At 34.9% G+C, this 27,795-nt stretch overlaps 2 protein-coding genes and 1 long non-coding RNA gene across 4 annotated transcripts in view; 1 reads left to right on the top strand and 2 right to left on the bottom strand.

The window, feature by feature from the left end:
- Window positions 1-12,137, bottom strand: part of LOC149654022 (uncharacterized) — a 76,152-nt gene extending 64,015 nt beyond the window's left edge. Inside the window, exon 1 of the long non-coding RNA XR_016370474.1 lies at window positions 12,047-12,137. This is a non-coding gene — a long non-coding RNA (uncharacterized LOC149654022). The remainder of the gene's footprint in view (window positions 1-12,046) is intronic.
- Window positions 3,842-24,645, top strand: LOC149654021 (very long chain fatty acid elongase AAEL008004). Of its 2 annotated transcripts, none has more exons than XM_089845390.1 (8): window positions 3,842-4,349; window positions 14,778-15,155; window positions 20,791-20,981; window positions 21,065-21,145; window positions 21,222-21,278; window positions 21,352-21,457; window positions 21,962-22,098; window positions 22,173-24,645. In XM_089845390.1, exons 2-8 carry the CDS (start codon window positions 15,098-15,100, stop codon window positions 22,548-22,550), a joined length of 1,008 nt encoding a protein of 335 aa, XP_089701516.1. In that variant the 5' UTR covers window positions 3,842-4,349; window positions 14,778-15,097; the 3' UTR covers window positions 22,551-24,645. The 2 variants fall into 2 exon arrangements, with proteins under 2 accessions (XP_089701516.1, XP_089701518.1); XM_089845392.1 differs by lacking the exon at window positions 3,842-4,349 and adding an exon at window positions 8,401-8,541.
- A 690-nt stretch (window positions 24,646-25,335) lies between these two features.
- ND-B18 (NADH dehydrogenase (ubiquinone) B18 subunit) lies at window positions 25,336-26,069 on the bottom strand. The gene is made up of 3 exons (XM_089845381.1): window positions 25,846-26,069; window positions 25,549-25,717; window positions 25,336-25,483 (listed from the first exon to the last, which is right to left on the bottom strand). Exons 1-3 carry the CDS (start codon window positions 25,973-25,975, stop codon window positions 25,402-25,404), a joined length of 381 nt encoding a protein of 126 aa, XP_089701507.1. The 5' UTR covers window positions 25,976-26,069; the 3' UTR covers window positions 25,336-25,401.
- Between the last annotated feature and the right edge of the window lie 1,726 nt (window positions 26,070-27,795).

Here is a 27,795-nt window from a genome sequence, read left to right as displayed (position 1 = left end):
ATATTTGAGCCATATTTGCTATGAAAATTATAAATGACGTCATTACATGTAGAAATTTTTCTGGAAAACAAATTTCCCGGTGATTATTAGCCCAATTCAAAATTGGAAAGTTGAAACTATACCCCTCAGAAATGGAAAATCCAAGTACGTGAAAATGTTTAACAAACCCGTGGGCCATTTCCCAAACTTTCGTAATAACAAGAGTAAGTCAACTAAGAGTGAGAAACTAAAGATTTTGCATTTAAACGAATTTATTTTATTCCGTACTGTACGACCCTATACAAGAAGTGAAATCTAGTTTATTAGGGAGAAGGTATAAATTCGCCAAATTTCCAGCTTTATCTCCAGTCCAAACGTAGGCCCGGAGTTAATCCCCGCCTCTAAATTACAACCAGCATCTCATTGGTTCTTGAAAACTCACGTCAGCGCGACGCGAATGACGACAATTACGTATTTTACGACTGAGGAGACGCTGCGAAATAGCCCGGCCTCCTTTTAGGTCTCTCCTTATATTTTGAAAGGGGGGACTGGGACTATGACGCGCGAATACTTAGGCATACCTTTTCCCTAATAAACTAGATATCACTTCTTGCCCTACCTAAACGCTACGCTGAGGATGCTGGGAGGAATTTGGTACCGTTCCGTAGGTGGGGGTACAGAGGCAACGTTCTAGGTATGGGGATTACCACTACATCCATCTCTCTTTCAAGACGATATTATTTTCTCTATATTGAAACCTGGTCTTCGTAAGTTCGTACTCCTAAAGACAACGATTGCGTTTCTTACTCCTTAGTTGATTTACCCTTGGTTGGTAATAACAAGTTTTATGTAAGTGAAAGCGACATAACAAAGTCAGTTGAAAACTCAAGCTCTGGGCTCTAAGCCACGATTATTTTAATTATTTTCAATTTTTATTTTAAACTTAGTAACCTACTAATTATATATTATATCACTTCCTGTTTTTGCCAAGATCTTTAAAGGTTATCGGAATTTGAAGGAAATTTTGGATAATTCTTTTCAAACTAGGATTTATACTATAAGTGAAATAACTACTTACAAGTAGTTTGTTACTTATGACAGATACGAAGGAAAATTAAACGTTCTCATCGTAAAATATTAGCAAAAACAGTCGTGATAATTTGAAGCTTTAAATTAAAAATTTTAACTTTAATATATGATTATAAAACGTTGTCATCGTAAAATGTTGGTAAAAACAGTCACGAAAATTAGCACCTTTAAATTAAAAATTTATAACTTTAATATATGATTATGATAACATTTTTTTCCCTTTCTTCTCACTTACGTTAATTACGATGCATTGAAAAGGTGTTTGAAAAATTATGTTCATAAATAGGACCTAAATTAAGTCAAATAATAAAATAACGTGTCAAATAATTAACTTGACATTGTGTTTTTTTTCTTTATATATATCAAGAAGTGATATCTAGTTTATTAGGGAGAAGGTATAAGATGCCTAAGTATTAGCGCGCCATAGTCCCGGTCCCCCTTTCAAAATACAAGGAGGGGGGCGTAAAAGGAGGCCGGACTATTTCACCTCTCCTCAGTCGGAAAATACGTAATTTTCGATATTCACGCCGCGCTGACGTGAGTTTTCAAGAACCATTGGGATGCTGGTTGTAATTTAGAGGCGGCGGGGATTAACTCCGGACCTACGTTTGGACTGGAGATAAAGCTGGAAACGTAGCGAATTTAGACCTTCTCCCTAGTAAACTAGATATCACTTCTTGATATATAAAGACCCCCGATAGCTAGATTATTTCGAAATTCGTTTCTGATTTATTAGAACACGTATGGTAACTATTCTCAATAGAAAATTTACTATTTAATAAATTATGAAAAAGAGTCAAGGTTTTTTAACAAATCTCCTTCGGGGGAAAAAAATGTTTTAAAATGTGCATTGAATTGATATCAAACACAAATACCGAGGGGCCAGTCACTTAGCATAATCGGTTGTATCTTTGAATATATCTATAATGTCCCTGCTGCCCTTGACAGTGCTAAAATTATTACATGTAATCGGGTTACAGAGACTCGGAAAGTGAATAGCCCCTCGCACAAACAAGTTTATCAAGATAGTATGTAATAAAGTGCGTTTATACGCAACCTCTGGCAAATAAGTAATATATTTATGGGTGTAATTGTAATGTGAAATTAATAAGGTTCAGGGTTCATACAACTTTTGGAAAACAAATTTCCCTGAGATTTCCAGGTTTTTCCCCCATATACTTCCCTGAATTTTCCTGGTTTTCCCGTATATGGAGTATCCTGAGGAGCAAATGTTAACGAAGGAGGGGCGAGGGGCAAATAGGACTATTACATAATCAAAGGACATCCCCGTACCTCTAATATAATCAGAGTTATGAGCCTCCAAAGTATAACGTAATGTTAATCCTATGGAGTGTATGTTCATGAACATTTTGCTTAATTATTCAGCCCCTGTTTGACGCAAACTTCCCTGAATTTTACTAACAATTTTAAATTTCCCTGAGGTTTTTGTCAATTATTTATTTCTCTGATTTTTCCAGGTTTTCCCGGTTTTCCAGGTTTGTATGAACCCTGATGTTGTTTACCATTAGCATTTTCCATCGGAAGTAATTTTATTGGAGTGAAAATGAAATCTTGTTGCTACAAGTCAATTAAAAACGACTTTAATTGCATTACCGAAATACTTGTTAAGATGCTTATTTTGTTATTGTTTTAAGTTGTGAAATTTGACTGTAAATTCCAGTATCGCAATTTCATGAAGCAGAATGACTTAAAAAGAAAAACCCCGATTGTTCAAGTAGGTATCAAATACATATTTTGCCAGACACATTAAATTTATTTATAATAATTTTCCCCAACTTGAACGACTACCACTTGAACATTAAATTTGTCTAGGAATTATTTTTTTTTTTTCAATGAAGGTTCCTCTTTAGTACAGTTAAAAGCATCAAAAATATATGTAATAACCGAGTCCTTTTCAAGTAATGCCGCGTGAAATAATTTGCTAGTTAAAATTTATCATAAATTCTTTAAAGGCCAAATTCTTAATGAAAGGTTTTTATAAGTTTTGATTACGTGTGCATTTCCTAACTAGGCCTAGCTGAACTGTACTTGAGGAAGTCGCTACGATTAACCCACATTTTCTTTATATAAGAATTAGTAGTTTAAAGAACAAGTACCACCAAATTGTTAACGCTGGGTGTAGTAAAGGAACCGGGGCTCTTATTCTCTCTCTTATGGATTATCATTCATGAGACTTGTCCTTCATAAACCAAGGAATTAGATATAGTATCGTGGATTCGTTTATTGCTTCATCGATTATTCGATAATTCCCACGATAATAGTTACAAGAAACGATATGTTATTTGATCGTTAGGCTTAACGTCAGCTCACAAATGTAAATATTACCATTTAAAAACGTTTTAAGCATTTCTAATTTATGTGGGTAAGGCTGCCAGGAAACGTGTTAATTTTTCTTTTTAAACACATGTTGAACGATGACCCAGGTAATTTGTCATAGGAGAAAGGCAGTAGGAGTTATTATTTAGCCTAAAAATTACGTAATTTCCCGACCCTGTTTGCGTATTTGGCGCTCTTTTTAACACCTGTTAATATTGCGCGTGAGTATTTGTGGTCTTCTTCCCGTTGCAGTTCCCGCCGCGAGTTCCCGGCTTGTTCCTCTCTAGGGCAATAGCGAGGTCACGTGCTAAAAACCGTCCTATGAAATGGCTGTAATTTTCCAGAGGGAAGCCCAGTGTAACGCTGGCGTAAGCGGACACACACCTCCGCTCTGACTTATCAAATTGTAATAGCCTACGCCCTATGTATTCCTCCGCTAGCTCTTTCTTAAAAATGATGTCATCGATTTTTTTATAACTTGGCGGGTCTAGAGAGTCTATTTTATTTTTGTTTTATGACTCCCGACGTTGGAGAACTTCGAGTTCGTACGGGCTTTGGTCGGTCAGGGACGTTTCAAAATTGTCACGGCGTTTTAAACAAAATACCAACTATGTACCGGCGATTAAAGATTAATTAGGCGTACATATTTTGAATCGGGAGCTCAATTTTTATTTTTTTAATTAGGCTTAGCGTTGTTTTTTTCGCGGTAAAATTTTGTGAAATAGAACTCCGCGCGGGAAACGATTTTGCCGGTGTTACGTCCTAAATTTGCGGCTACTTTCCAAGTAACGGAACGGTTCCGAAACCAAAAGCACGTTGCCAGTTCAAAATTACACGCCGATCGTTACAGCGGTGCAATTTGTTTTACGTTCTAACACTGTACCAGGAAAAAAAGGCGCGAGAAACCTTGGGAAATTTAAAATGAAGATGGAATCTTGATAATTGTAAGTTGAAAATGCAATTATTTTATAATATAATGCGCTTCATAGACGGGTAATTCGGTAATAGTTTCTATAAGCCTAGATAATATAATTTGCGAACCTGGGAGTACCGCCCGCTACGATTTGAATGTATTTTTAGCCAAGGCTTACCTGCATTACCCCGGTCAATGCTATTTTCATTAAAGGGCTTCTAACACTCCCCTAGTATTTCAAGGCCATAATTAAGCGGATTAATATCTTTATTAGGCGTAACCGAGACGTTAAAATTTGTAAATTATCTATGGTTGAATGAACTTCCCGTCAAAATTTCTTTTCCAAGTTTTTTAACGGGTTTATTTCTTTATTTAAATAATTGTTTGGTGTGATAAAATATTTATCATTTGTCTACTTAAAGTTCAAAATGATTGAGGAAATTCGAGTTGTGATTATTAATATGAATAGAATTTCAATGTTATCGTGATCAGTTGATATTGATAACCGTGTTTTTTAAGTGTTTTTGTCCTATCCAACTAGGAAGTAGGTTTAAGAGTTGAAATGCTATCTTAAAATTGATAAAATAGTTCAAATTTTGAGTGTTAAACTTTAGAGCACTTTCTACTGTTAAAATCCTGGGAACGTTAGTAGCAATGGACTATAATATGCCTATCATTTATCACATTCAGATTAGTAGGAAGTGAAATATTGTTGGTTTTTTTAGGGTTAGCAACGGTAAACACACAAAAAAACGGTAAATATGTTCGTTGCAATAAGTGCAGTTGCAAAATATAAAACTTTTCTCACTAAAACACTTGAATAAAACCCGCTATCAAAATCAAATATGCTGAATTTCGAAACCAAATTGATTTTATAGTCACTGCCTAGACAAATATTTATGGGGTTTTTTAGGTGTTGCTTATATACTAATACCAAAGGCTTAGAAACTTTAATAAAATGTTTCTTAACATCGTTACTGCCGCGTAATAATGTTAAAATCCCAGAATTGGGCTTAAAAATTAAAATTACGTTAAAATTTAATGAAAACCTTAATTAATTAGCCAAGAAATTATTTCGTAAAAAAATCTATAGTCCTATAGAAATTGGGTTAGAATTTAGAAAAGGCGACAAATCTTAGCAATTTCCTTAGAAAATGTGGGCAGTAAGCCTTTTTTTAATTGAATCTTCTATAAAATAGTTGAGAATTTGCCAAAATTTCAATAGAAATTAATTAAATTTTTAAGTCCCCTAAATTTTATAATACCGACGGTATAATATTTTTTTGCAGTCCTAGATTTTTAGAACATTAAATTTGGTCATTCATGTAAAGGTATATTTTTACTAGTTCTTTCTTTTTACCGGATATAGAACGGCTGTAGGAATTTTTAGTTCACTAATCCCCTGGGGTATCTCATCCCGTATGCCCTAAAAAATGAGAATTTGAACCCAGTTACTTTAGCTTGCCAATGATGAAGAAAAAAAAATTGTTAAAGAAAAAAGTTGTCTTAAAATCTAGTCTGGCTTTGGCCTTGCTCTTGACTTGGTAATAAATTTATTTTCTTCTTCTATTTTATGGGTCATCGCGACATAATAAAAGCACTGTAGTATCTTTGACAGTTGTAAAAGATACCGCGAAAATATATTAGATGCCTTTACTATATTAAATACAAATCTATATACATGTATTTAGTTTACACGTGACATTGTGGGGGAATGAAATGTTTTGGTGGTCTGCAAAATTTTGTGTTTGCGCTACTACCATTTAGTTTGAAATTTAATTTAACCATAAATTTTTTAAGGAATAGACAGAGAGAGCGTTAGATTAAATTTATTCGTGTTAAAAAAACGTGTACATTTTGACCGAATTAATTGATTTGCGAGTGTATTTAAACTGCTATCTACAACAGACTGAATAGAGAGCTTTCAGTTGTAGGAGGAGCTCAGTCTGGTGACATAATTTACGCTGCCATATTGGTGGGTTTAAAGCAGGAATGAAGCTTAGACCACCCAACCAATATGGCTACCAGAACAACGGTAAGACTTGGGATGGTGTGACGTACTACTATCCCATCTGAAAGCTCTCTATAGCTTGCTTTTAGTTCTATTCGATTCAAATCATTCAGTTAATTTTTACAAATTACTGGCAACCTTGAAGCGTGGTTGAAGTTAAGAAATGGGTGATGAAATTTCTCTAACCCCTTTAGTTCACATTATTGATATGAACTGCATTTTTAATAGTTAAGTGTTCTTAAATGGAGTATAAAGATAAACATTTTGAGAGCTAATTAATTTAACTGCTAGCTGTCGCTATGTGCTAAACATAGATGGCGGTAGTTATCTACGAAATTTACCTTCGTCACATGCTTCCAGTAGCAGACGATGTTTCAATATTTCTCTCTTTTAAAAAATAAAACCACGTGCATTCGCATAAAAATTAAGCAACAGGTTTATGAAACCAAGAAGCGATATCTAGTTTACTAGGGAGAAGGTATAAATTCGCCTCATTTCTAGCTTTATCTCCAGTTCAAACGTAGGTCCGGAGTTAATCCCCGCCTCTAAATTACAACCAGCATCTCATTGGTTCTTGAAAACTCACGTCAGCGCGACGCGAATGACGAAAATTACTTTAATTTTCCCACATGAGGAGAGGCGAAATAGCCCGGCCACTATTTACGTCCCCCCTTGTATTTTGAAAGGGGGACTGGGACTATGGCGCGCGAATACTTAGGCATCTTATACCTTCTCCCTAGTAAACTAGATATCACTTCTTGATAAAACATTGGAAATTTATTTTCATTAGACCCTGTCCTTAAAATTACATCGTCTTAATTGAACATAATGAGTCTTAATGACTCCGTTACCGGCTTTCATATTTAAATAATTTAATTGCCTGTTTTTTCCCAATTTGACCGTGACTCGACTGAGAAATAAATCAGTCTTGACCCTTCGAAACCTTTTGAACTATACGAAAAAACAATCATCAAAATAAGATCTAAAAATAAGATTTAAGAATAATTTTGATGTACTACTATATAATTGACATCGTTCCACAGTATGTCTAGGCCTAGAATTTTTTCAAAGAAATAAAACCGAAATTGGATGAATTATAGTTCTTGCGCTTTAGTCAGAAACAATAGGATAATTAGAAAAGTTTTTAAACTAAACAATATATAATTACAGTAACGTGTTTATTTGTTATTTTGCCTTGTAGGGTTCGTAATAACGTGGGAAAACCCTCTAATATTAACTCTCGTAAACAGTGTCCCCTAGGGCAGAATGTCATAAAACGTTTTCGACTCAAGATAGTCCATATAACCTCTGTACCACCTTGAAACCAATTCAGTGACCTTTCTACAATAATAGTTTCAAAAAATTGTAGGCGAAAATTACTTTAGACTGTCAGGGATAATCTCAAAAATATCTGGCAACCCGGTTGTAAAGGGTAACGTGATGGTAGCTTGGGAAATTTCCACTCTAATGGTGTGCTTATACCAGGGATAGATTTAATTTTAGAAGTAGAAATGGAGAACGTTTAGTATTTACTTCAGTCAGACTCATAGCCCAGTATAGAGCCCCTCCCACCAACACGTAACGAAAATTTTAAATTATCTTATTGGCTCGCTTAAACTACGTTTTGGTGACGTTGCTGACGTGGACGGCGAAAAATACCTAATTCCTTTTTACCTCTGCGCTATGACCCGCCTCTCCTTTCATACCCCACCGTCCCGTGGAAGGGGGTCCGGGACTTTGACGCGCGCCCAGATTACTCTGTTCTCCATTCCTACTTATAAAATTACATCTATCCCTGCTTATACTAACTTTAATGAAAATGAATATAAATCATGTTTTCCAACGATAGTTGGTAATAATAAACTAGTTAAAAATGCAATACAACAACCCTGAATCGAAAAACAACTGCATAACAAAACATTACGCAATATTTTTTGGAAAACCTTTCAATTGTGTCCAATTATGGGTTATTTCGTTGCCTATCTGATGCGAAATTTCATTCCGCCATGAACAAGAACCCCTTGAACTCTGGGGGGGTGAACTTGAGGGGGGGCGGGAATAAAACGCGCGCAGACTTGGTACTTTGGTACCAAGAGGAAAAACCATGTAGATAACAATTTATTTTTTTTTGTTGTTGATATTAAAAATTTGATCATAAAAGCTTCGCGTGTTCTTAGAGGTTAGCATTAGTTCGCTAGGTCTTCGCTTTCAAGTAAGTCCTTAATTTTTTGTTCGTCATATAGTTTTAAAATTTTAAAGTTTAGTATTAAAGTTGTACTTAATTTATTATCTTATCTGTATTTATATTTAACTGAAATTAAATTGTTTTTAAATTTAATCGGTATAATTTAAGAGTTTATTGGGAATTAGCTTGGAAATTTGTTAATTTTAATTTTAATTTAGTAACGGTGCTTAGGATTTAGGATTAACATTTTTCAAAAGTCGGCGTTTGTGAACAATATGACTTAGATATAAATGTCGAGCCTGTAAGAAATTTTGGATGGCGTCATACGTAATCAGAGGGTTTAATTAAATGAATGAAGTTGGTAAACATTCAAGAGAAAGTATTTCAGGTTTTGAAATCAGGTGTTCAAACAATACTGGCATGCTCCAGATCGCTGTGTTGTATCTCAAATATCTGATGTGAATTCTGCAGTCAATACCTTTCATTAAAGGGGCTAGAAATTCTTTACCCCTTTCTCTGGTTTAATTAACTCCAATGCAGTGTTGCCAGGTTTCTACAATTAAAAAAAAAACTCAAATAAAACCTCGTGGGCTGGGGCTTTTTTTTTTTTAAATAAAACCCGGTTTTTTTCTCTCCAAATCCGGTTTTATGGGCTATCTAGATTTAGGGATAAATATATTTTCCGTATATGCTCGAAAAGGTGTACGTTACTATATCTTAAATCCTAATTAAATCTTATTTAAATTTGGTAATTAAGAAAAAAAATCGGACATGTTTATTTATTAATTTATTCTAAACTAACGGTGATCTCAGTTTCTCAGACAAATATTGACGTGTGTGAAAATGAACGGGTTTCACGCTCTGTTACGCGTATGGCGCACGTAACATTGACGAAAAACGGTATAAATTTGAGAAAAAATCTATATTTCCTGTTCAAAATTGGTTTTTAACGACCATACTAGCTTCAACATTGCGTGTTCATCCGCTTTAACTTTGGCTATGTTCAAAACTATACCTGAAACTAAACTGTATATGACAGCGAAAGTTATAATTTGCCATTCGCGCCGCAGATTTATTTTGTTTTCAATTTCAAGGCCACTTTCAATCATTAAAAGGGTTTTATACAAACCTAGATACATTGAAAAAAATTATTAATTAACTTGAAGAATCGATGTTTACAACTTTAGGGAAAATTATAGGCCTAGAAATTAAGGGAATTTAAATTTTTGAAAATTCCATTTAAATAATTAAAAATAATGATAACTAAGTATTAACTTAATTAACTAATGATATACGCGAGGTTTTTCCAAATTTCAATGCTATTATTTGGATGGAAAGATTCTTCAAATTCTTATAATACCCGTATTGTATCAAGACCACATCTTTATTTGACAATGCAGTGACCTTTGACCTGACCTTAAATATGACAGTTGGAATGTCCCCGTACTTTCTTTATTCTGGGGAGTCCCTGTTACACTCTTCAAAAGTAGTATTTAAACGAAAACACCTGGGTGTTTTTGAATGGAAACTGCCTTTACTTTTAAAACGTTTTAAAGCCTGTAACGGGTTTAAAGAAAGTCCCTAAAATGTTATCTTCGAAATTTCAGGCCCGCCCCTTCAAAAAAAAAAAAAGAGAAAAAGAATGAGAGACGATTGATATATTTCGGTTCGAGTATCTACCATTGATAAGACCAATAGCGGTACTTACGTGGGCAAAGTTTCAGAGCATTTACATTCATTTTCCTGCCTATATGGCATAGTACATTTTCATGGTTAAATTTGAAGGGTTTTTTTTGAAAACTTTATCTGTTCTCTGTTGAAGGGAGCATCCCCTTCTTGCAGATAATCTTTTTCTTTAGTAGAAATGAAACAAAATTGAAGATACGTTGGTCTCCAGTGATAAACCCCTCGGTTTCAATACATCTACATTAGGTGTTCCTGATAAGTCAGGCTTAAATTAAGGGGATGTTCTTTGGGCGATCCGATTTTGAGTCGAAAATGTAACTTCTATCAACGACTGCGAGCAGGGTTCATTCAAACCTGGAAAACAGGGAAAACCTGGAAAAATCAGGGAAATAAATAGTTGACAAAAACCTAAGGGGAAATTCGGGGAAATTTCGAATTTTTAGAAAAATTTAGGGAAATCAGGGAAATTTGCGTCAAACAGGGGCCGAGTAATTAAGCAAAATGGTCATAAACATACCCCCCTCCATAGGATTAACATTACACTATACTTTGGAGGCTCATAACTGTGGTTATATTTGAGATATGTACTTTGATTATGTTATAGCCCTATTTGCCCCCCCCCCCTCCTTCGTTAACATTTGCTCCATAGGGTACTCCATATACGGGAAAAACTGGAAAATTCAGCGAAGTATATGGGGGAAAAACCTGGAAATCTCCGGGAAATTTGTTTTCCAAAAGTTGTATGAACCCTGATCTCCATTTTGCAACAAGGGACACTGTTTTTAAGTTAAGATTGCATCCAGAGTATTTTACGGATGACCCCTTAAATTTAATTAAGAAACTGTCTGATTAAGACAATGATTTCTAATTTAATTAAGGGGTCATCCCTAAAACACTAAAAAAAATCATGACTCGAAAACAGTGGCCCTTAGGACAAAATGGAGATAGAAGTTAGATACATTTTCGACTCAAAATCGTGCACACAAAGAACATCCCCCTTAATTTATGTAATGCATACTTCCTCCTTAATTTATGCCATGCAGACTTATCATAAACACCCTGTATATAATAAACGGGTTGACATATTTATAACTTGAGGCCACGTCGACCTTAGGATATTTTAATGTTTCAGACGCTAATACAGATTTCCATGGGGAAAACATAAGACATAACAACATATTAATACGATGACTTCGGGAAACCCTTCAGTTGCGCCCCGAGTTAGAGGGGTTGAATACTTAGCAACTCAACATGACCCTAATAAAAATCCTGAAAGGTTTATGCCCATTATGTTGAAGGCAATTGGAATTGAAGTAAAAGTGAAGGGAACGTAAATAAATAAAATTTAGATAAAAATGGGTTTCCACAAAGAATCTGTTGAAGGGTGCAAGTGTCCGTGCCCTCTCCAGCTGACGGGAAGCGAAGCCAATTGATCGAGTTTACGTCGTTTTATAAGATTAACCCAGTAATCTCTTAGTAATGGTGTTGTTTCATAAACCGACAACCAGGCGGCGTTGTAAATAGGGACTTAACTGAAAGAGTTAAATCATTCTAGTGACAATAAGTTAACCTTAACGATGTCGCCAATTAATACCAACCATAAGTTTATAGTCTATAAATGTGTCTGGCCAGCTGCACTTAGTGGAAGCAAGAAGTTATATCAGTATCTCAGAGAGAAGATATAAATTCGCCAGATTTCCAGCTTTATCTCCAGTCCTAACGTAGGTCCGTAGTCAATCCCCGTCTCTAAATTACAACCAGCATCTCATTGGTTCTTGAAAACTCACGTCAGCGCGACGACGCGAGTGAGGAAAATTTCCGACTGACGAGAGCGAAATAGCCCGGCGCCTCCTTTTACGTCCCCCCTTGTATTTTGAAAGGGGGACTGGGACTATGGCGCGCGAATACAAAGGCATCTTGTATCTTCTCTCTGAGATACTGATATAACTTCTTGGTGGAAGCAAAGATCCCTAAAGTTTTACAAATATTTTGGCGCGAAAAGTAGAATATACAGGGTGTTTTTGATAAGTATGCCATAAATTAAGGGGGATGTTCTTTGCTAGGACCATTACAATTTACACCAGTAGACGAGGCAACTTTTTACTGTGTCAAGAAGTGATATCTAGTTTATTAGGGAGAAGGTATAAGATGCCTTAGTATTCGTGCGCCATAGTCCCAGTCCCCCTTTCAAAATACAGGGGGGGAGGCGTAAAAGGAGGTCGAACTATTTCGCTTCTCCTCAGTCGGAAAAACGTAATTTTGGTCATTCTCGTCGTGCTGACGTGAGTTTTCAAGAACCAATGAGATGCTGGTTGTAATTTAGAGGCGGGGATTAACTTCGGACCTACGTTAGGTCTGGATATAAACCAAGAAATGTGGCAAATTTATACCTTCTCCCTAATAAATTAGATATCGCTTCTTGACTGTACATAGTCTTCGAAGTAGCCAGGACTCCTGGTGTAAATTGTATGAATCCTCCTAGTCTCAAAACTATGTTGTATATATTTTTTAAAATTCACGCGCCAAGAAGAATGAATCACGTGACACGACAAGCTTAAAACGCGGGAATTGGATCTAGTTTCGTATCGAGATGAAATAAGGATTCAATTTCAATTTGAATTTCTAAAGAAAGATTATTTTGTTAAACCCTAGTTTTTTTAGATTTGGTTGTTGTATTTTTACTACGGCGCTTTCAAATGCAAATATTTGAAAGGATATTTTATTGATGAGGTGGTATCAGGTGTAGAAACCCGCGATAAACACCTGAGATGTTTTGACAAGTTGAAATATTCGCGGAAAATCCTCATTTCCACCTCATTCTCGAAATTTAAGGGTACGTTGGGGTGAGTTGAAAAATAACGTCTCTTTTCATTCAAAATCAAATGGAGAAACGAACGAGAGGGGTTCAAGGAATGACCGTAAATAAAGAAACTGCTCTGGATTAGGTACGCTTTGAAAAGGATGTTTGCTCTCCTCCCCCCAAAAGATGACAAAATAAAGAGCCTTGCACCATTGTGTATAGCTATATAGATTTCTTGGGAAAGATAAAGTTTTAAGAAAAATAGGTTGTACAAAGGGGGATGCAGGTGTAAGGCCACGATCTTTTTTGGGGAATAACCGTAGCAGTATCATTCCTTATCCGTTCTACGGACCAAAATCAATTTAGACCCACCAAGTTTGGAAGAAGAGTCCCGAGGGGCCAATCACTTAGCGTAATCGTTGTACACGATTGTACCTTTGATTGTACTTAAAAGATTACAGGTATTCTTGGAAAAATCTGCCTTTGACAGTGCTAAAATGATAACACTCAATCTGTAATCGGTATACTAAGACTCTATGAGAGTGATTAGCCCCTCGGTCTCTAGGGTCTTGGGATGTTGCTAGAAGGGACGAAACTAAAATGGTGGAAGAATTTCTTCTTCGATATCTTGAAATAATTTCGTTGACGTTATAGTGACAAATATTTTGCAAGGGGGAAAACCATTAAAGCTAATATAAACGATACATTGTTTTACTACGTTCGTCGTAGGCGTTTTTCACTGAAATTGTCGGTGCACTTTTAATTTAATCGGAGTAAATGAAAGATAATCAAAATTATACTTTTTAATTAAGTGTTGTCATTTCTCTAAAAGGGATTAATAATGGATTTCCCCAAAGGGTTGGTTCGAGGGGGTAGACACTCTGGATCTCTGTGTACACCTGAGTTCAACAGAGTTCAACTGTCAAAGTGCATTGAGTTCAAATCCTTCGGAACTCAAGAGCTTAGCTTTGACAGTACATTGAGTCCAAGACATATTGTACACCTGAGTTCTCAAGTGTCTACCCCCTCGGGTTGGTTAACTATGTAGCCCAAATCTCGAGTTTGATCGAGGGGAACATCACTTTTTCGGGTTTAATCGGGGCACATTGGGGTGATGCAAAGCTTCCATTAAAACACTTAACGGTAATTCTGTTCTAATCCATATCGAAAAGTGATAAAATAGAGGCCAAATCATACTGATCATGATCAAATTCCTTATACACCGACTGAAGTAATTTTTAAACTGTTGAAATTACAGCGTGTATGCAAAGTGACTAGCCCCTCGAATGCACTGATTAAAGTCAACCATTTTGGACGGTTGAAGTTTGGGGTCACAATGATTCCAGTTAACTGTATATAATCCTGATAATATAGATAACTATAGGTTCCAGTAAATTCCCCCGTAAATATTGTTTAGAAGAATAGGGTCAAAGGTGAAACCATTCAATAGTGTTTTCTTGTCACATCGCAAGGGGTAAATCTAGGGGATTTCTTCTGGGTGGTAATGTTTGAACTCGGGACTGCAGGTGTAGCTAGAAGGGATCGGAGTAACTAGTACTAGTTTCTCTGCACCTGAGGGCCTTGACGTCACTCGACGAAGTATTCCCATTGGGTTTACCTAGGTATTTACCATTCTATTTGTATATGACCTTGAAAGTTTTATTCAACTAAAAGAAGGGGTGGTTTTTTTTTCTTCTAATTCTTTTGGTAAGGTAGTATCTTCTAACCAACCAACCTTCTAAAACAACTTTTTCCCCTCGTTGGTCTATTTTTCTAGGTGGCGCTCGGAGTCGGGTTTTTTTTTTTTTTATTATTTATTGAGGACCAAAACCTTGGCGCTGGTTACTTCGACGAAACTTTGCGTGGACTTTAAAACGTTACCAGTTGTACAGAACTGCCGGGATCGAATTTGATCAGTACTCGTTCTGTTTTGGACGTAAGCGGTTCGAGAAATACGTTACGGAAATTTGGACTTTCGGACTTGAGTGTTTAGTGCCTTGAACAAAAGAAAAAATAGAAGAAATTTAATAAAGAAAACAAGGCTTTCGCCAGTTAAAGAACTTTCTTAAAGAACTTGACCCATCAAATCTCACCAAGATGTCTTTTTTGTGGGAAGAAGTTACGGATATGTATAACAGGACAATGGAGAATGCCGGTAAGTTCATATTTTTTTTATTTTATTTAATTTTCTGCGGAAGCGGAATTTTTAGGTAAATTACTTAGTTTTTTTTTTTAAATATTTGAAGTATTTCTTTTAAATTAAGCAGGAATTATTTTATTTTAATTTTCTGCGGAATTTTTAGGTAAATTAGTTTATTTTAAATATTTGAAAGTATTTCTTTTAAGTAGGGAGATTTAAATGTACAGTTTTTTTAAGAGGTATTTCCTTTTCTGGCAGTATTTTGAGAAATTTTCGTAGACTTACAAAGTTTTTTTTGATAAAATTTCTAGACGTTTTTAGATTAATCAGATATTTCTATGGTTTTTTTTGTTGATAAAATAGGAAATATTTTGTAGGTTTTTAATATTTTTGAGTTTCTAGAGGTTTTCTATAAATGTTCCAATATTTTTTCAAATTTATTGCCGCCGTTTCCATGGTTGCTGCAATCTGCCAGCATGGAGTCCTAGCTGCAATAAGCGCGCTTTTTCTTTTTTTGCGTAAACAATTTAGACTCCAGTAAAATTACTCCATGGCGACCGGTATAAGCCTTTTCTTAGTTTTATATTTTTAAAGGGGTTTAAGAGATAAGTAGTGTTCGTACGGGGACCCCGACCCCGAAAACCGGGGATCCCCGACTTTTTCCCCCGACCCCGACCCCGGTACCTAACATGTAAAATGTAGTCGGGGTTTTTTTCGGGGTTAGATTTTGGTTAGGTTATTTTTAGCAATTTATTTTTTGTCCTGCGCCAAAAACAATCATCTCATTCGTCTCAAATAAGTGCTCCGCTTCTCCTTTATGAAAAAAAAGGGCAAGGGGGTAACTAACAACAAACAAAATACAGTAAAAACAGTCACCAAAATTCCAAAGTTCACCATCCTCCCTCTCGTGGATCGGCGCCCCCCCCCCCGTCTTTTGTAATGGCAGTGGTCTTTTGTGGGAATCGTAGATGCGTAGCTCGGAAAGTCGGAATTTATTGGGCTTTTTTACAGTTTCTTGCCTATTAGCTAAGAGTCACTAGCTAAGTGCGATACGAAAATAAAGCTTCTTTCCAAACACCCAGAAATTTAACGATTTTTTATCATTTTTCCAAAATTTTTCAGCATGCGGTCATGTCTTACCCCGACCCCGACCCCGACTGGTTTTTTTCGGGGATAACCTGCCCCGACCCCGATTAAATTTTTACCCCGTACGAACACTAGAGATAAGTTGAGGATACTTTACAAAATATTTTGATGATTATTAAGACTTTCGAGATGAAATTTAGTGAAGAGGCTAACCAGAGGGGATAATCACTCTGTATAATCGGGTACACGCTATACAATAGAAGTGTAGGGGGGAAACCAGAGTGATTAACTTCTCGATGGATGTTGAACGATTGTCTATCCAATCTAAAGACCTAATTTTTGTCTTGACAAACTTAAGTTTTGCAATAAATAGCTTTGTTTAAGTTCAACTTGGGTACTTAGGGACAGTTAGAGAAAGTTGAGAAAACACTAAAGGGGTAGTAAAGTATTACCGAAATTATATAATAGCTCTATAAGAATCGTTTCGCTATCACTTGAAAGTCATCTTTTATTTATTATTTTTTTGGGAGATATATTAAATTATAAATTTACAAAAATTGTTTAGGAAAATTTCACTTCATAGCACGTGAGAGGTGTATCAAAAGAGGCAACCCCATTTAACTTTAAAAATAACCGGTTTTTGGTTAATTTAATTGGGTATATTGCGTAAATAATAAATCTTACTGGGAATTAACGTTTTCCAATTTTCGCCTGCTTTTAAAGAAATCTTGTTTTTAGGAGAAAAACTATGTAGAAGTAATTTTTTTTAGGAAAAAAGTTTTCTTTCTCAATTTCACCATCCCTTTATTGTATTTCATTATTTAATACCAAATTTCGGTCATTACCTTGGTCACGTGTTACTCTACTTTTTCCCGTCCGTGAACCAATTGTCTCGAGATTTTCTTTCATAACCTCGGAAATTCTAGAGTAACCCTTTGGATTTTATAAGAGTTATATAAATTTTATCGCATTTTTTATTCAATTCACGAATTCTTTAATTACCATTAAATTATTGTCTAGCGTACTTAAAGATTACGGATTACCTAGTAACCCAATTTTATAATTTTTTTTAATTCATGGAAACTTTCTTTTCGGAAATTCAAAATGATTAGTTGGTAATTACACCAGATGTTTATCGAAATATTAACAATAAGGGTTGATAGTTCATGTATTGTTAAGATGACTTTGAGGTTATGGTTATTTTGAAGCTCGCGATGGACCAGAAGTCTAGAAATATTTATTTATAGGGCTACAATCATATAAGTTCATAAGATATGTTCCATAAGTATGACGACACTTCCTATACTTCGTAATGCTAGAGACTAACAGCTCGAGCTAGTTTTTTTACGTCCCCCCTTTGTATTTTGAAAGGGGGACTGGGACTATGGCGCGCGAATACTTAGGCATCTTATATCTTCTTCCCTAACAAACTAGATATAACTTCTTGATTCTATACATTCACCTACTTTGTAACTATCAGAACTTCATTTTCAATTTTTAATTTCGACATTTGAATTAATCTCGTTAATTAACATTAAATTATATCATAAGTTTATAAGATATGTTTCCATAAGTATGACGATACTGTACTTAGTAATGCTAGAGACTTGCAGCTCGAGCTAGTTCGAGAACGACAAGCTACAATTGAAGTCCTACACTCGATTTATTTTGCAGTCCATGCAGTGGTGGGCAAATTCGCGAAGGACGCGAGGGACTTTTGTACTACCAAGCGGGGGCGAGGGAGCGACGTTTCCCCGCTTGGTAGTACAAAAGTCCCTCGCGTCCTTCGCGAATTTTGCCCACCACTGAGTCCATCTAATCCTATTTATTCTGTACTAAGCCTTTGATAGCGGCTCACCAGGCGTCGCTTTACCTCGAATCTGTGACCCATGTCACTTCATGACAAGCTCCAGTTTGTAACCAGTAACAAACTTATGGAACGTAACTTATGATATAATAAAACCAAAACATTTCAAAATTTAGTTCAGACTCTAGTAATATTTGAAAGTTAATTATTTAATTTAGCAAATTACTTCATCAAAACGAGATAGTTAATTTTTCTTTTTGGTATGGATATTTTATATACCCTTGACCGTATTTAAGCCCGTTCCCAAATACATCTTAATAAAAACAACCTTCTTGGTTTTTTATTACAGTTGGTTATTTAAGGTGTTTATCAGTTAGATCTTAGTTTCTAAATAACCCTGGTAACGTGAAATTAAGTAACCGAACTAAACCTCCCTTCAAATGTAACATTTAGTTAGGCATGCATAGTGTGAAAAATGGTTGAAGTCAAGGTTATCTGGTCTATATAACAAAACAGTAAAGGGATAGTCTCGGATAGTGCTCAGGATTAAATTAGTTAAAGGTATCGGTGGTGGGTAAAAATTATTTGAAAATACGTCAGTCACGTGACCGAGGAGAGGAGTGGTGCAAAAGAAGCTAAGTTCGTTTTATTTCGAAAATAAGCACTTCGGGGAATTGGCGCTGCAATCTGGCGAAAAACAAGGACTAAATGTCCAGTCCCACACCTGGAGTTTTGGGACCTTGGCGTCACGTAGTGCCTGTGACGTATTTCAAATAATTTTCACCCACCCGCCGATAGCTTCTTCACAGTCCCTTTAAATTGGCCCGTAACTGGCCATAATATTAGGAAATTATCTGCAGTGGTCCTATAATTCCTATAAAATATTTGAACCTGTCTTATATTATCCTATAATTTCATGAAAGGTCTTATAATATCCTATGTTTTTGACTTATTCCAAGTTTATTTATAGTTTAGAATCAAATTTATCAAAATGTAGCTCTTTTATCGAGATCACATTTGACTAAACACCGAAATTGCAAAAAATGCAAAGTTTATATTTTTGATTTAGTTGAAGTTTTTGTATAGTTCAGCATCAAATTTTAGCTTCTTTTATCGAGATCACATTTGACTAGACACCGAAATTGCGAAGTTTGCTCAGGATTTTTTGTTCATTATATTTTAATTAAGTTTCTATTTTCAAAGTAAAATCCAATTTATATTGTTTTAAGATTTTTCTACATAGTTTAAGCCAAAGAATTAATATATGCGCATTTTTATTCCTTTATTTTCCTATAAAAACACATTTTCTCGTATGAAACCTATAATTCCGGAAAAAATTACTATTTTTATTATAAGGAATTTAAATTTTAGGCTGGGCTCCATGCATTACTTAATATTCTTCCAGGGTTAGACCAATTAAGTAATCAAAAGTTGCAATATCGAATATCCTCCAATTAGTTATTATTTTAAGATTTTTTCTACATAGTTTAAGCCAAAAAATTAATATATGAGCATATACCTATCAAGAAGTGATATCTAGTTTATTAGGAAGAAGGTATAAATTCGCCAGATTTCCAGTTTCATCTCCAGTCCAAACGTAGGTCCGGAGTTAATCCCCGCCTCTAAATTAAAACCAGCATCTCATTGGTTCTTGAAAACTTAGTCAGCGCGACGCGAATGACGAAAATTACGTATCTTCCGACCGAGGAGAGGCAAAATAGCCCGGCCCCCTTTCACGCCCCCCTTGTATTTCGAAAGGGGGACTGGGACTATGGCGCGCGAATACTTAGTCATCTTATACCTTCTCCCCAATAAACTAGATATCGCTTCTTGGTTAGACCAATTAAATAATCAAAAGTTGCAACATCCGAATATTTCGATTGAAACTTATTGATTGGGTCACGACAAAACTTGACCCCAAATAGTTTCCTTGAAAAATACGATTCGATCATTACACGTTCTAATTACCCTCTATTTTCTTTCAATATACATTATTGATCGGGTATAAGTCCTAGAAAACATCGAAGACTCTAGTAGTAGTGCTATTATGTCAAATTATTTTGAAGAGACCTTTCTTGAAAGTCCTTGATCTGTTACGTAAAATCTATCAATACAAACCTGTTCTTTTTAAAATTTCAATTTTTCAAAAGTCAGTTTTGAAAAAAATAAGGGGGGGGGGGAGTTTTTTAATACTGAGGGCTTTTATTCAACTTGCTAAAATTCGAAGAAACTCCCTTTTAATAATGATTATAATAAAGTACAATAATTGCTCTTAAAAGTCTTAAATAGACAGGTTTATATTTTGAAAGAATGTCTATAGATCGTTGGTATATTAAATAATAAGGAAATCAAACTTAAAATGTTGTTGCCACGTGATTTCTGATTTCGAAACTGTATACCTGGGTTCATTCAAACCTGGAAATTTTGAATTTTTAGTAAAATTCAATGAAATCAGGGAAATTTCTGAGGTTTGGGTAAATTTGCTCTGAAGTGGTTGCCAACTATAAGAAACCACTCCCGTTGTTTAATTACACGCAATTCTGGAGGCTCGTAACTCTGGTTATATTACATATAAGGGGATATCCTTCGAGTATGTTATAGTCCTATTTGTCCCCTTTGCAATGATACCAAATACTCGGGGTTACAGCAAACAGGGGCCGAGTAATTAAGCCAAATGTTGTTAAAGTGTCCAAAAATAATTTAAGCCAAAATAAGAAGACTTTCATTTAAGTTTTCGTATCTTTTAAATTTTCTCAGACACGAGAGTGGCAGACTGGCCCTTGATGTCCAGCCCATTGCCCACCTTGTCCATCTGTTTGTCCTATGTATATTTTGTTAAAATATTAGGACCAGCTTTAATGAAAAACAGGGAACCCTTCAACATAAGAGGTCTTATGATCTTTTATAATTTCGCTATGGTTATCGTCAGTTTCCTACTCTTCTTTTGGGTAAGTAAAGTTTGTAAACCTACACAACTTTAGCTCGTAGTCCTGTTAGTGGACAAAACGTAAAACTTGAACAATTTTCATAGCTTGGTCAGTACGGGTGGTTCACGAAGTACAGTTGGAAGTGCCAACCAATTGATTACAGCAATTCGAGTGATGCCTTAAACGTGCGTACTTAATAGATACAATTTTGTTTTATATTTATTTTGAAGTTTAAGTTTAATGGATTAACTTTAATTTTAGATGGTTAGCACTGCGTATTTGTACTATTTCTCGAAATTCATCGAATTTGCTGATACGGTAATTATTTCAATAATTTTAATTGAGTTTTAAATTTTTTGAGCAAAATCACATTAATAAATTTCCAATACAGATATTTTTCGTGTTACGTAAAAAATACACCCACGTTTCTACCCTTCATGTTATACACCATGGTGTCATGCCCATGAGCGTTTGGTTTGGTGTCAAGTTCACCCCAGGTCAGTATATCGGGTTTTTTTTGTGTGTGTGTGTGTGTGTGTTTTATCAGAAGTATATAATACTTCTCTTCGAGAGAATTGTACAAGCACAAAGCGGGGTAAGTGTAACGTCACTCTTCCCAACATCGGAACATTTAGAGCAAGGTTACTAAACCGAATCACATACGCGATAAATAGTTCCCTCATCATTACTCTATTAGCGTTTAAATATTTGGTAAGACGCATGCGCTTGTGGATTTTTGTCCCACGTCAAGACAATCAAGGTTTGTGGGATGATTGCTGGGGATTTAGTGCCAAACAACTATAGAATTCACCCCAGCACGGTGCGATGCCCATTTGTAGTTTGATGAGCGGGAAAGCAAACTAAAAGGGATCCCTCGCCTGGGAAGAATGACGTTACATAACTTAAGCATTAAGAGGATACAGAGTGTCATCCTTCTTCTATTACCCCCTTCTGGTTATACTAGGTTATTTAACTTTTATTTCTGTTCGAATTTCTTCCAGGTGGCCACAGTACGTTCTTTGCCTTCATCAACAGTTTTGTTCACATTTTGATGTATTTCTACTACGGAGTTGCTGCCATTGGTCCTCACATGTACAAGTACCTTTGGTGGAAGAAGTACATGACTGGAATTCAAATGGTAAGTTGAACATTGTCACTATTTATGTTTATCAGTACAGGTTCTTAATTTCCTTTGGTTTTATCTACTTAAAGGTTCAATTCATCATGATTTTTGTTCACTCGTTCCAACTTCTGTTCATTGACTGTCATTACCCCCGCGGTTTCATGTGGTGGATTGGGTTCCACGCTGTCATGTTCTGGTTCCTCTTCTGGGATTTTTTCCGTGATTCTTACGTCCGACCTTTTAGCAAGAGAATGAACGCCGCCTATTCGGCCGCCATGTACACCAATGGACAATCCACTACTAACGGCAAAGTCGTCACAGTCAATGGTAAAGAAAATGGTGGTCACACTCACACGAAGGAACAAAATGGTACCTCGAAAAATGGATCGGTTACCAATGGTGTTAGTCAAGATGGTGCTAAAAATGGAGTTACGAAAAGAGCAGCTGCCAAAATTAACGGAAATTGATGATTACGGTGAATTTCTTGTTAATGGTGTTTTTTTTGATTGACAATTTAATAAAAAACAAAATTGTAAAAGGAACAAGATAAAAAACAAAAACAAAACGCAGACTATTTAATAATATCGCCGCCAGATCAGTACTTAAAAATAATGATAAAATGTTTTAGGCTCTTAAAAACAGTTAAAAACGGATAAAAAGTTAATCAAATGTAGGACGAAACTGTCTAGTTAATTAATTAACCTATTCACGTAGAGCCTTGGAATAATTTCGTGATTTTTTGATAGAAGAACAATGGTCAACTTCAACTTGTTTTTCGACATTGGTGGTTATTTTTTTCAGTGCTCAATTTAGTATTTGTTTTTTTTTTGGTTTTTTTTTTAACGGACTATGAAAAATTTAAACCACAAAAAACACTTTAATAATGATGATGACACGTGTTAATTTTTTTTCTTTTTTCGTTAAAAATTGTTGTTATAATGTTAAGCTTTACGCGGTTTTAAACAAACAAACAAACAAATAAATAAATAAATAAACAAACAAACACTAACCGTAAAAGTACTATATGATCAATCAACGTATTTGCTATTAAAGAAAAAAAAAAACAAAAAACAAAGTTACCTATTTAGGACATTTTTGGGAAGAATAAAAGTATTTTTTAAATAAATAAATAAATAAATAAACAAACCAAGATACAAAAACACTAATATTTTTAAAAACACCCCTCATCCCAATCCAAAGGTTCTAAATGCAAATACAAATATTTGTCGCGTGTTTAATAGTTAAATCAACGACTATAGTGTATTAATTTAATTATCAATCATTTTTTTAAGTTATGTAACATCAAAATTAAAAAAAAAACAAAACAAAGGCTACGTTAAATGTTAAAAAAAAAAACCAAAACAAAATTGTATTTAAAAAAACTTACACACCGACCGACCAACTACCGAGCCAAATTTTAATTCCTCTTTGGAATTTTATGCAAAACAAACAAACATTGAAAAAAGGGATAATGAATTGAATTGGCCAGATTAATATTTTTTTTATTTAAAGGGAATCTAAATAAGTTTTAAATTAAAAAAAATGTTATTCTGGCTATTTTGTTATCACTTTAATATTTAAGATGGTGGATGCTATCTTTTTGATGAACTGAACTGAACTGTTAAAAGGCCTAGGTATTTTTTCAGTAAATTTGACTTTTTATACAAAGAATATATACCTAAGCCTAGAAATTTAAATTTAAATTTAAACAAAATTGTTAAATAAACAAATTAAAAATTGTTTAAGTTGCTTTAAAACAATTTTAAAGCACTAAAAATTTCACGTGCCTTGTTAAAAAAGAACAGTAGTAACTGGACTATGACCTATGACCCTCCGAGGGTTTTCATTTTCAAAATTTTCTTTTTTTAAGTATTAAACTATTAACAAGTAATTTTCTGAAGATATTAAAACGTTTAAGTAATTAGCCTTATTCCTGATCAGCGCCACCTACCCATAGCGGCGACTTTGAGAACTACCGTAATCGGCAAGCCAATCAGATGTCGCTAAAATCTGGTGACGTCACTGACGGGCACTCTCGGGGTCTTACCAAAAATCACGTCACCAGATTTTAGCGACATTTGATTGGCTTGCCGATTACAGTATTTCTCAAAGTCGCCGCTATGGTTAGGTGGCGCTGATCAGGAATAAGGCTAATTAAGTTATAATTATAAATTAAAGAAACGGCACTGCCATTGACACTTAACAATATTTGTCTCGGAAAAAAACTTACTAATCTAATCTCAGTGGCTAAAAAAGAGTATAATACGGGACCAAATGAAATACAAATTACGGCACTTAATTTGAATCTATTTTATACTAAGAAATTTAGTCGGAATTTGATTCAAGTTCGCTACTTTTCTTCGACTTTGCCTATAGGTAATATTAACATATAGCACTGTGATCTAGAATAATAATAATAATATTGTCTGATTGCCTAGAATTTGAGTGTATTTATAGGCCTTATATAAAAACAATTCAAATCGTTATGTCCCAGGAAATTAATCGTGTAAATTCTCAAGTAAAATTTAAATTATATTGCAAATAAAAGTGGTTTTCATAAAATATATTTTTTATTTCCAGTCAGAAACTAATTTTCACTTTTTTCTGGACTTCTTTAGGATGACCATTTGTAAATCAATCTATAAGTAGCGGTCGACGCATATAAGGAGAGTAAAGGTCAAAGGAGGTAGGTAAATACAATGGCATAGCCTGGTATATCTTTCACGCGCACCCAACTCAGCGCAGAGCCAGACGTCACGTCACGTGATCCCTTAAGAATCTTGGCCAAGGCTTATCGCGCAGACGTCACGTGATCCCTTAAGAATCTTGGCCAAGGCTTATCGCGCAGACGTCAATTGATCCCTTAAGAATCTTGGCCAAGGCTTATCGCGCAGACGTCAATTGATCCCTTAAGAATCTTGGCCAAGGCCTATCGCGCAGACGTCAATTGATCCCTTAAGAATCTTGGCCAAGGCTTATCGTGCGCCAGACGTCACGTTATCCCTTCAGAATCTTGGCCAAGGCTTATCACGCAGACGTCACGTGATCCCTTAAGAATCTTGGCCAAGGCTTACGCGTAGACGTCAGGTGATCCCTTAAGAATCTTGGCCAAGGCTTATCGCGCAGACGTCACGTGATCCCTTAAGAATCATGGCCAAGGCTTATTGCGCGATAACCCTTGGTGCAGTATGGGGAATAAGCCTTATCCAATAACGTGCATTATAGTGAAACAAAAGAAACATAACAAAGTAATTATCTCGCAGAACATTTTAATTACAAGCTTTACAGTAATAAACTATTTTTTAAAGTTTTTAAATCCTATTCTTCTTCACTTCCACTTTTCTTGGCTCTTTCCATTAACCTTCTTTCCCTTTCAAATTCCTTCATCCTTAAAACGTAACTGAAAGTAACAAAATTAAGATTTAATATAGGACAAGACGCTAGTATAAGATAGACTCAATTTACTCTTCATATTGACATTCCAGGTAATGATGTTTTTCAGCCCCGCATTTTGCTACAAATGGGAAGTTATTTTTTCTGCAAGCTCTATATTCGATTAGTTTATGAGCGCAATAATCCCGATGTCGGTATTCCATTTTAGTAGCATCCATTTCTTCTTTAGTAGCTATCATTACTGTTTAAGAGTAATCAAATATACCCCTCAAAAATATGGAAATTGGAACCAACTATAAATGTACATAGGCTGACGGCTTGACTTTGAAGTTTGAACACGGTTAATAGCCAAGGCTTAACATTTTTTACCTCTTTCTTTTCTTTCAGCGGGAAATCCTTCATTTGCGTCAAAAGTTGGAGGTTTTTTTGTATCGGGGACGGTGTTAAGAGGAGCCAGGGGACCAGAATAGGACATTACATTCCCAAAAACGTTCCCCATAATTAATTTTAAAGGTAAATTTTAATCTTACTACTTTATGACCTCCAGACCATAGACGGTCTAGTTATTATAGACTAATGGCACCCCATGTTATTTCCCCATAGAGCTTAATACAGTCGAAGGCGGAGGGCTGCCCTTACCCTATATTTTATATGCTTATTTACAGCACAATTTACCCAATACGCATGCGCTTTAGATATTGTAAACTAATGTCATCTGCTGCCGCGAAATTCATTCGGTTTAATTTCAAATTTCAATTAAATTTATAATTTAACCTTAAATATTCTTATTTAAAGCGCTAATTAATTTAATTATATTAACATAAAATATATTGTTATTTTAAGCTTTAGTATCCTTATTAGATGGCTCTCAATACCATACTCGCCTCAAATTGTTGATTGCCAAGTCATTTTTGCATCATCGGCGACAGTCGGCTCATTGCAAGGGGTGCTCGATCGAGTTTCGGAATTTTCAAATTTTCGCGGGCGGTTGGTCTGACGTCACCGAGAGACCCCCGAGGGGGAAGAATGTTTGTTTTTGCTTGTCAAGGCCATTGATTATACGAATAGGGAAGCAATTTCAAAGTTTTCAAACTATTTTCATCCCATTTTTTGTTATTTTTACGTGCAAAATGTTCGAGGGAAGAGTTTTTATTACATTATTTTCAATAATATTGTTGAATTTAGGAGGCTGAACGCCGAATAATTGACCATGGTGTTTTTGACTTTTTTGCTATTGCCAAGGCCCAAGGGTATTTGATTATTCAAATTTAAGGATATTTAGTTATTTTTTCTTTTAGGGCTTTAAAATATGAGAGAGAAGTGTTTTTTTTTCTGTTTATCGTTGAATAATTTTCAATTATATTCCCCATCCATTGTAGTACTGAACTTTACAACCCCAATGGCTAAACTTTGCAAATTTAAGGTAAAGAATGGATAATTGGATATTGAAATTGAATGCACAAACTACAATAGTTTACATGTTTCAGAATTTGAAACAAACCAATTTAAAGCAATGTAAATTATTGTGGTTAATTATTGCAATATATTTTGTCTACATAGCGAGATTACGTTGGATATATTCAAGAAAACTGATGTAATTCTGGAATAAACACAAACATTCGTTGCTAATAAACACTTTTTTTTATTAAATATGAATCTTTAACATAACAGATGAAAGTTAGTCTGACTTGTAGAATCATTTCTAGGAACATTTTTTTATTAAATAATAAATATGAATCTTTAACGTAACAGATGAAAGGTAGTCTGACTTGTAGAATCATTTCTAGGAACATATGTTTATTAAATAATAAATATGAATCTTTAGCATAACAGATGAAAGGTAGTTTGACTTGGAGAATTATTTCTAGGAACATAAGTTAATCTTTTATTAGATTTATTGTTTTATTATTTGATATGATAATGCTTATCACAGAATTTAAAGGGCAATATGGCTTGGAGCCTAGTTTCTCGAAAACGGAAACAAGTAAATTTAAAAGATTCTTATTTCATATCACAGTTTTAAAAGGCAAAAGTTAATGGTATTTTAAGAAGCATTTCAAATAAGATAGGCTAAACTCTTAAGCGGGTGAAACTAATGAATTATCTTGTTCATTTTTTTGGCCTTTTTCCGACCACTGTCACCATTTTCAGCATCTGTTTTTTTGACATTATTAAGGAATTTTATTCTAATGAATACTCTTAACTTCACAAAAGATTGTACTAATTCCTTGGGTAATGAAGAACTTTGCAAAATTAAATCACTGATATTTTTGACTAGATTTGGCTCGTTTGAAAGGGAAAACTGTGGTAGATAAGATC

This window comes from Phalangium opilio, unplaced genomic scaffold (genome assembly GCF_054372755.1).
Source record: "Phalangium opilio isolate 3A_F unplaced genomic scaffold, DU_Popi_V2 ptg000079l_1, whole genome shotgun sequence".
Taxonomy (NCBI): Eukaryota; Metazoa; Arthropoda; class Arachnida; order Opiliones; family Phalangiidae; genus Phalangium; species Phalangium opilio.
The sequence above is the reverse complement of the archived record's forward strand: the minus strand, read 5'-3'. Positions and strand labels throughout refer to the sequence as shown.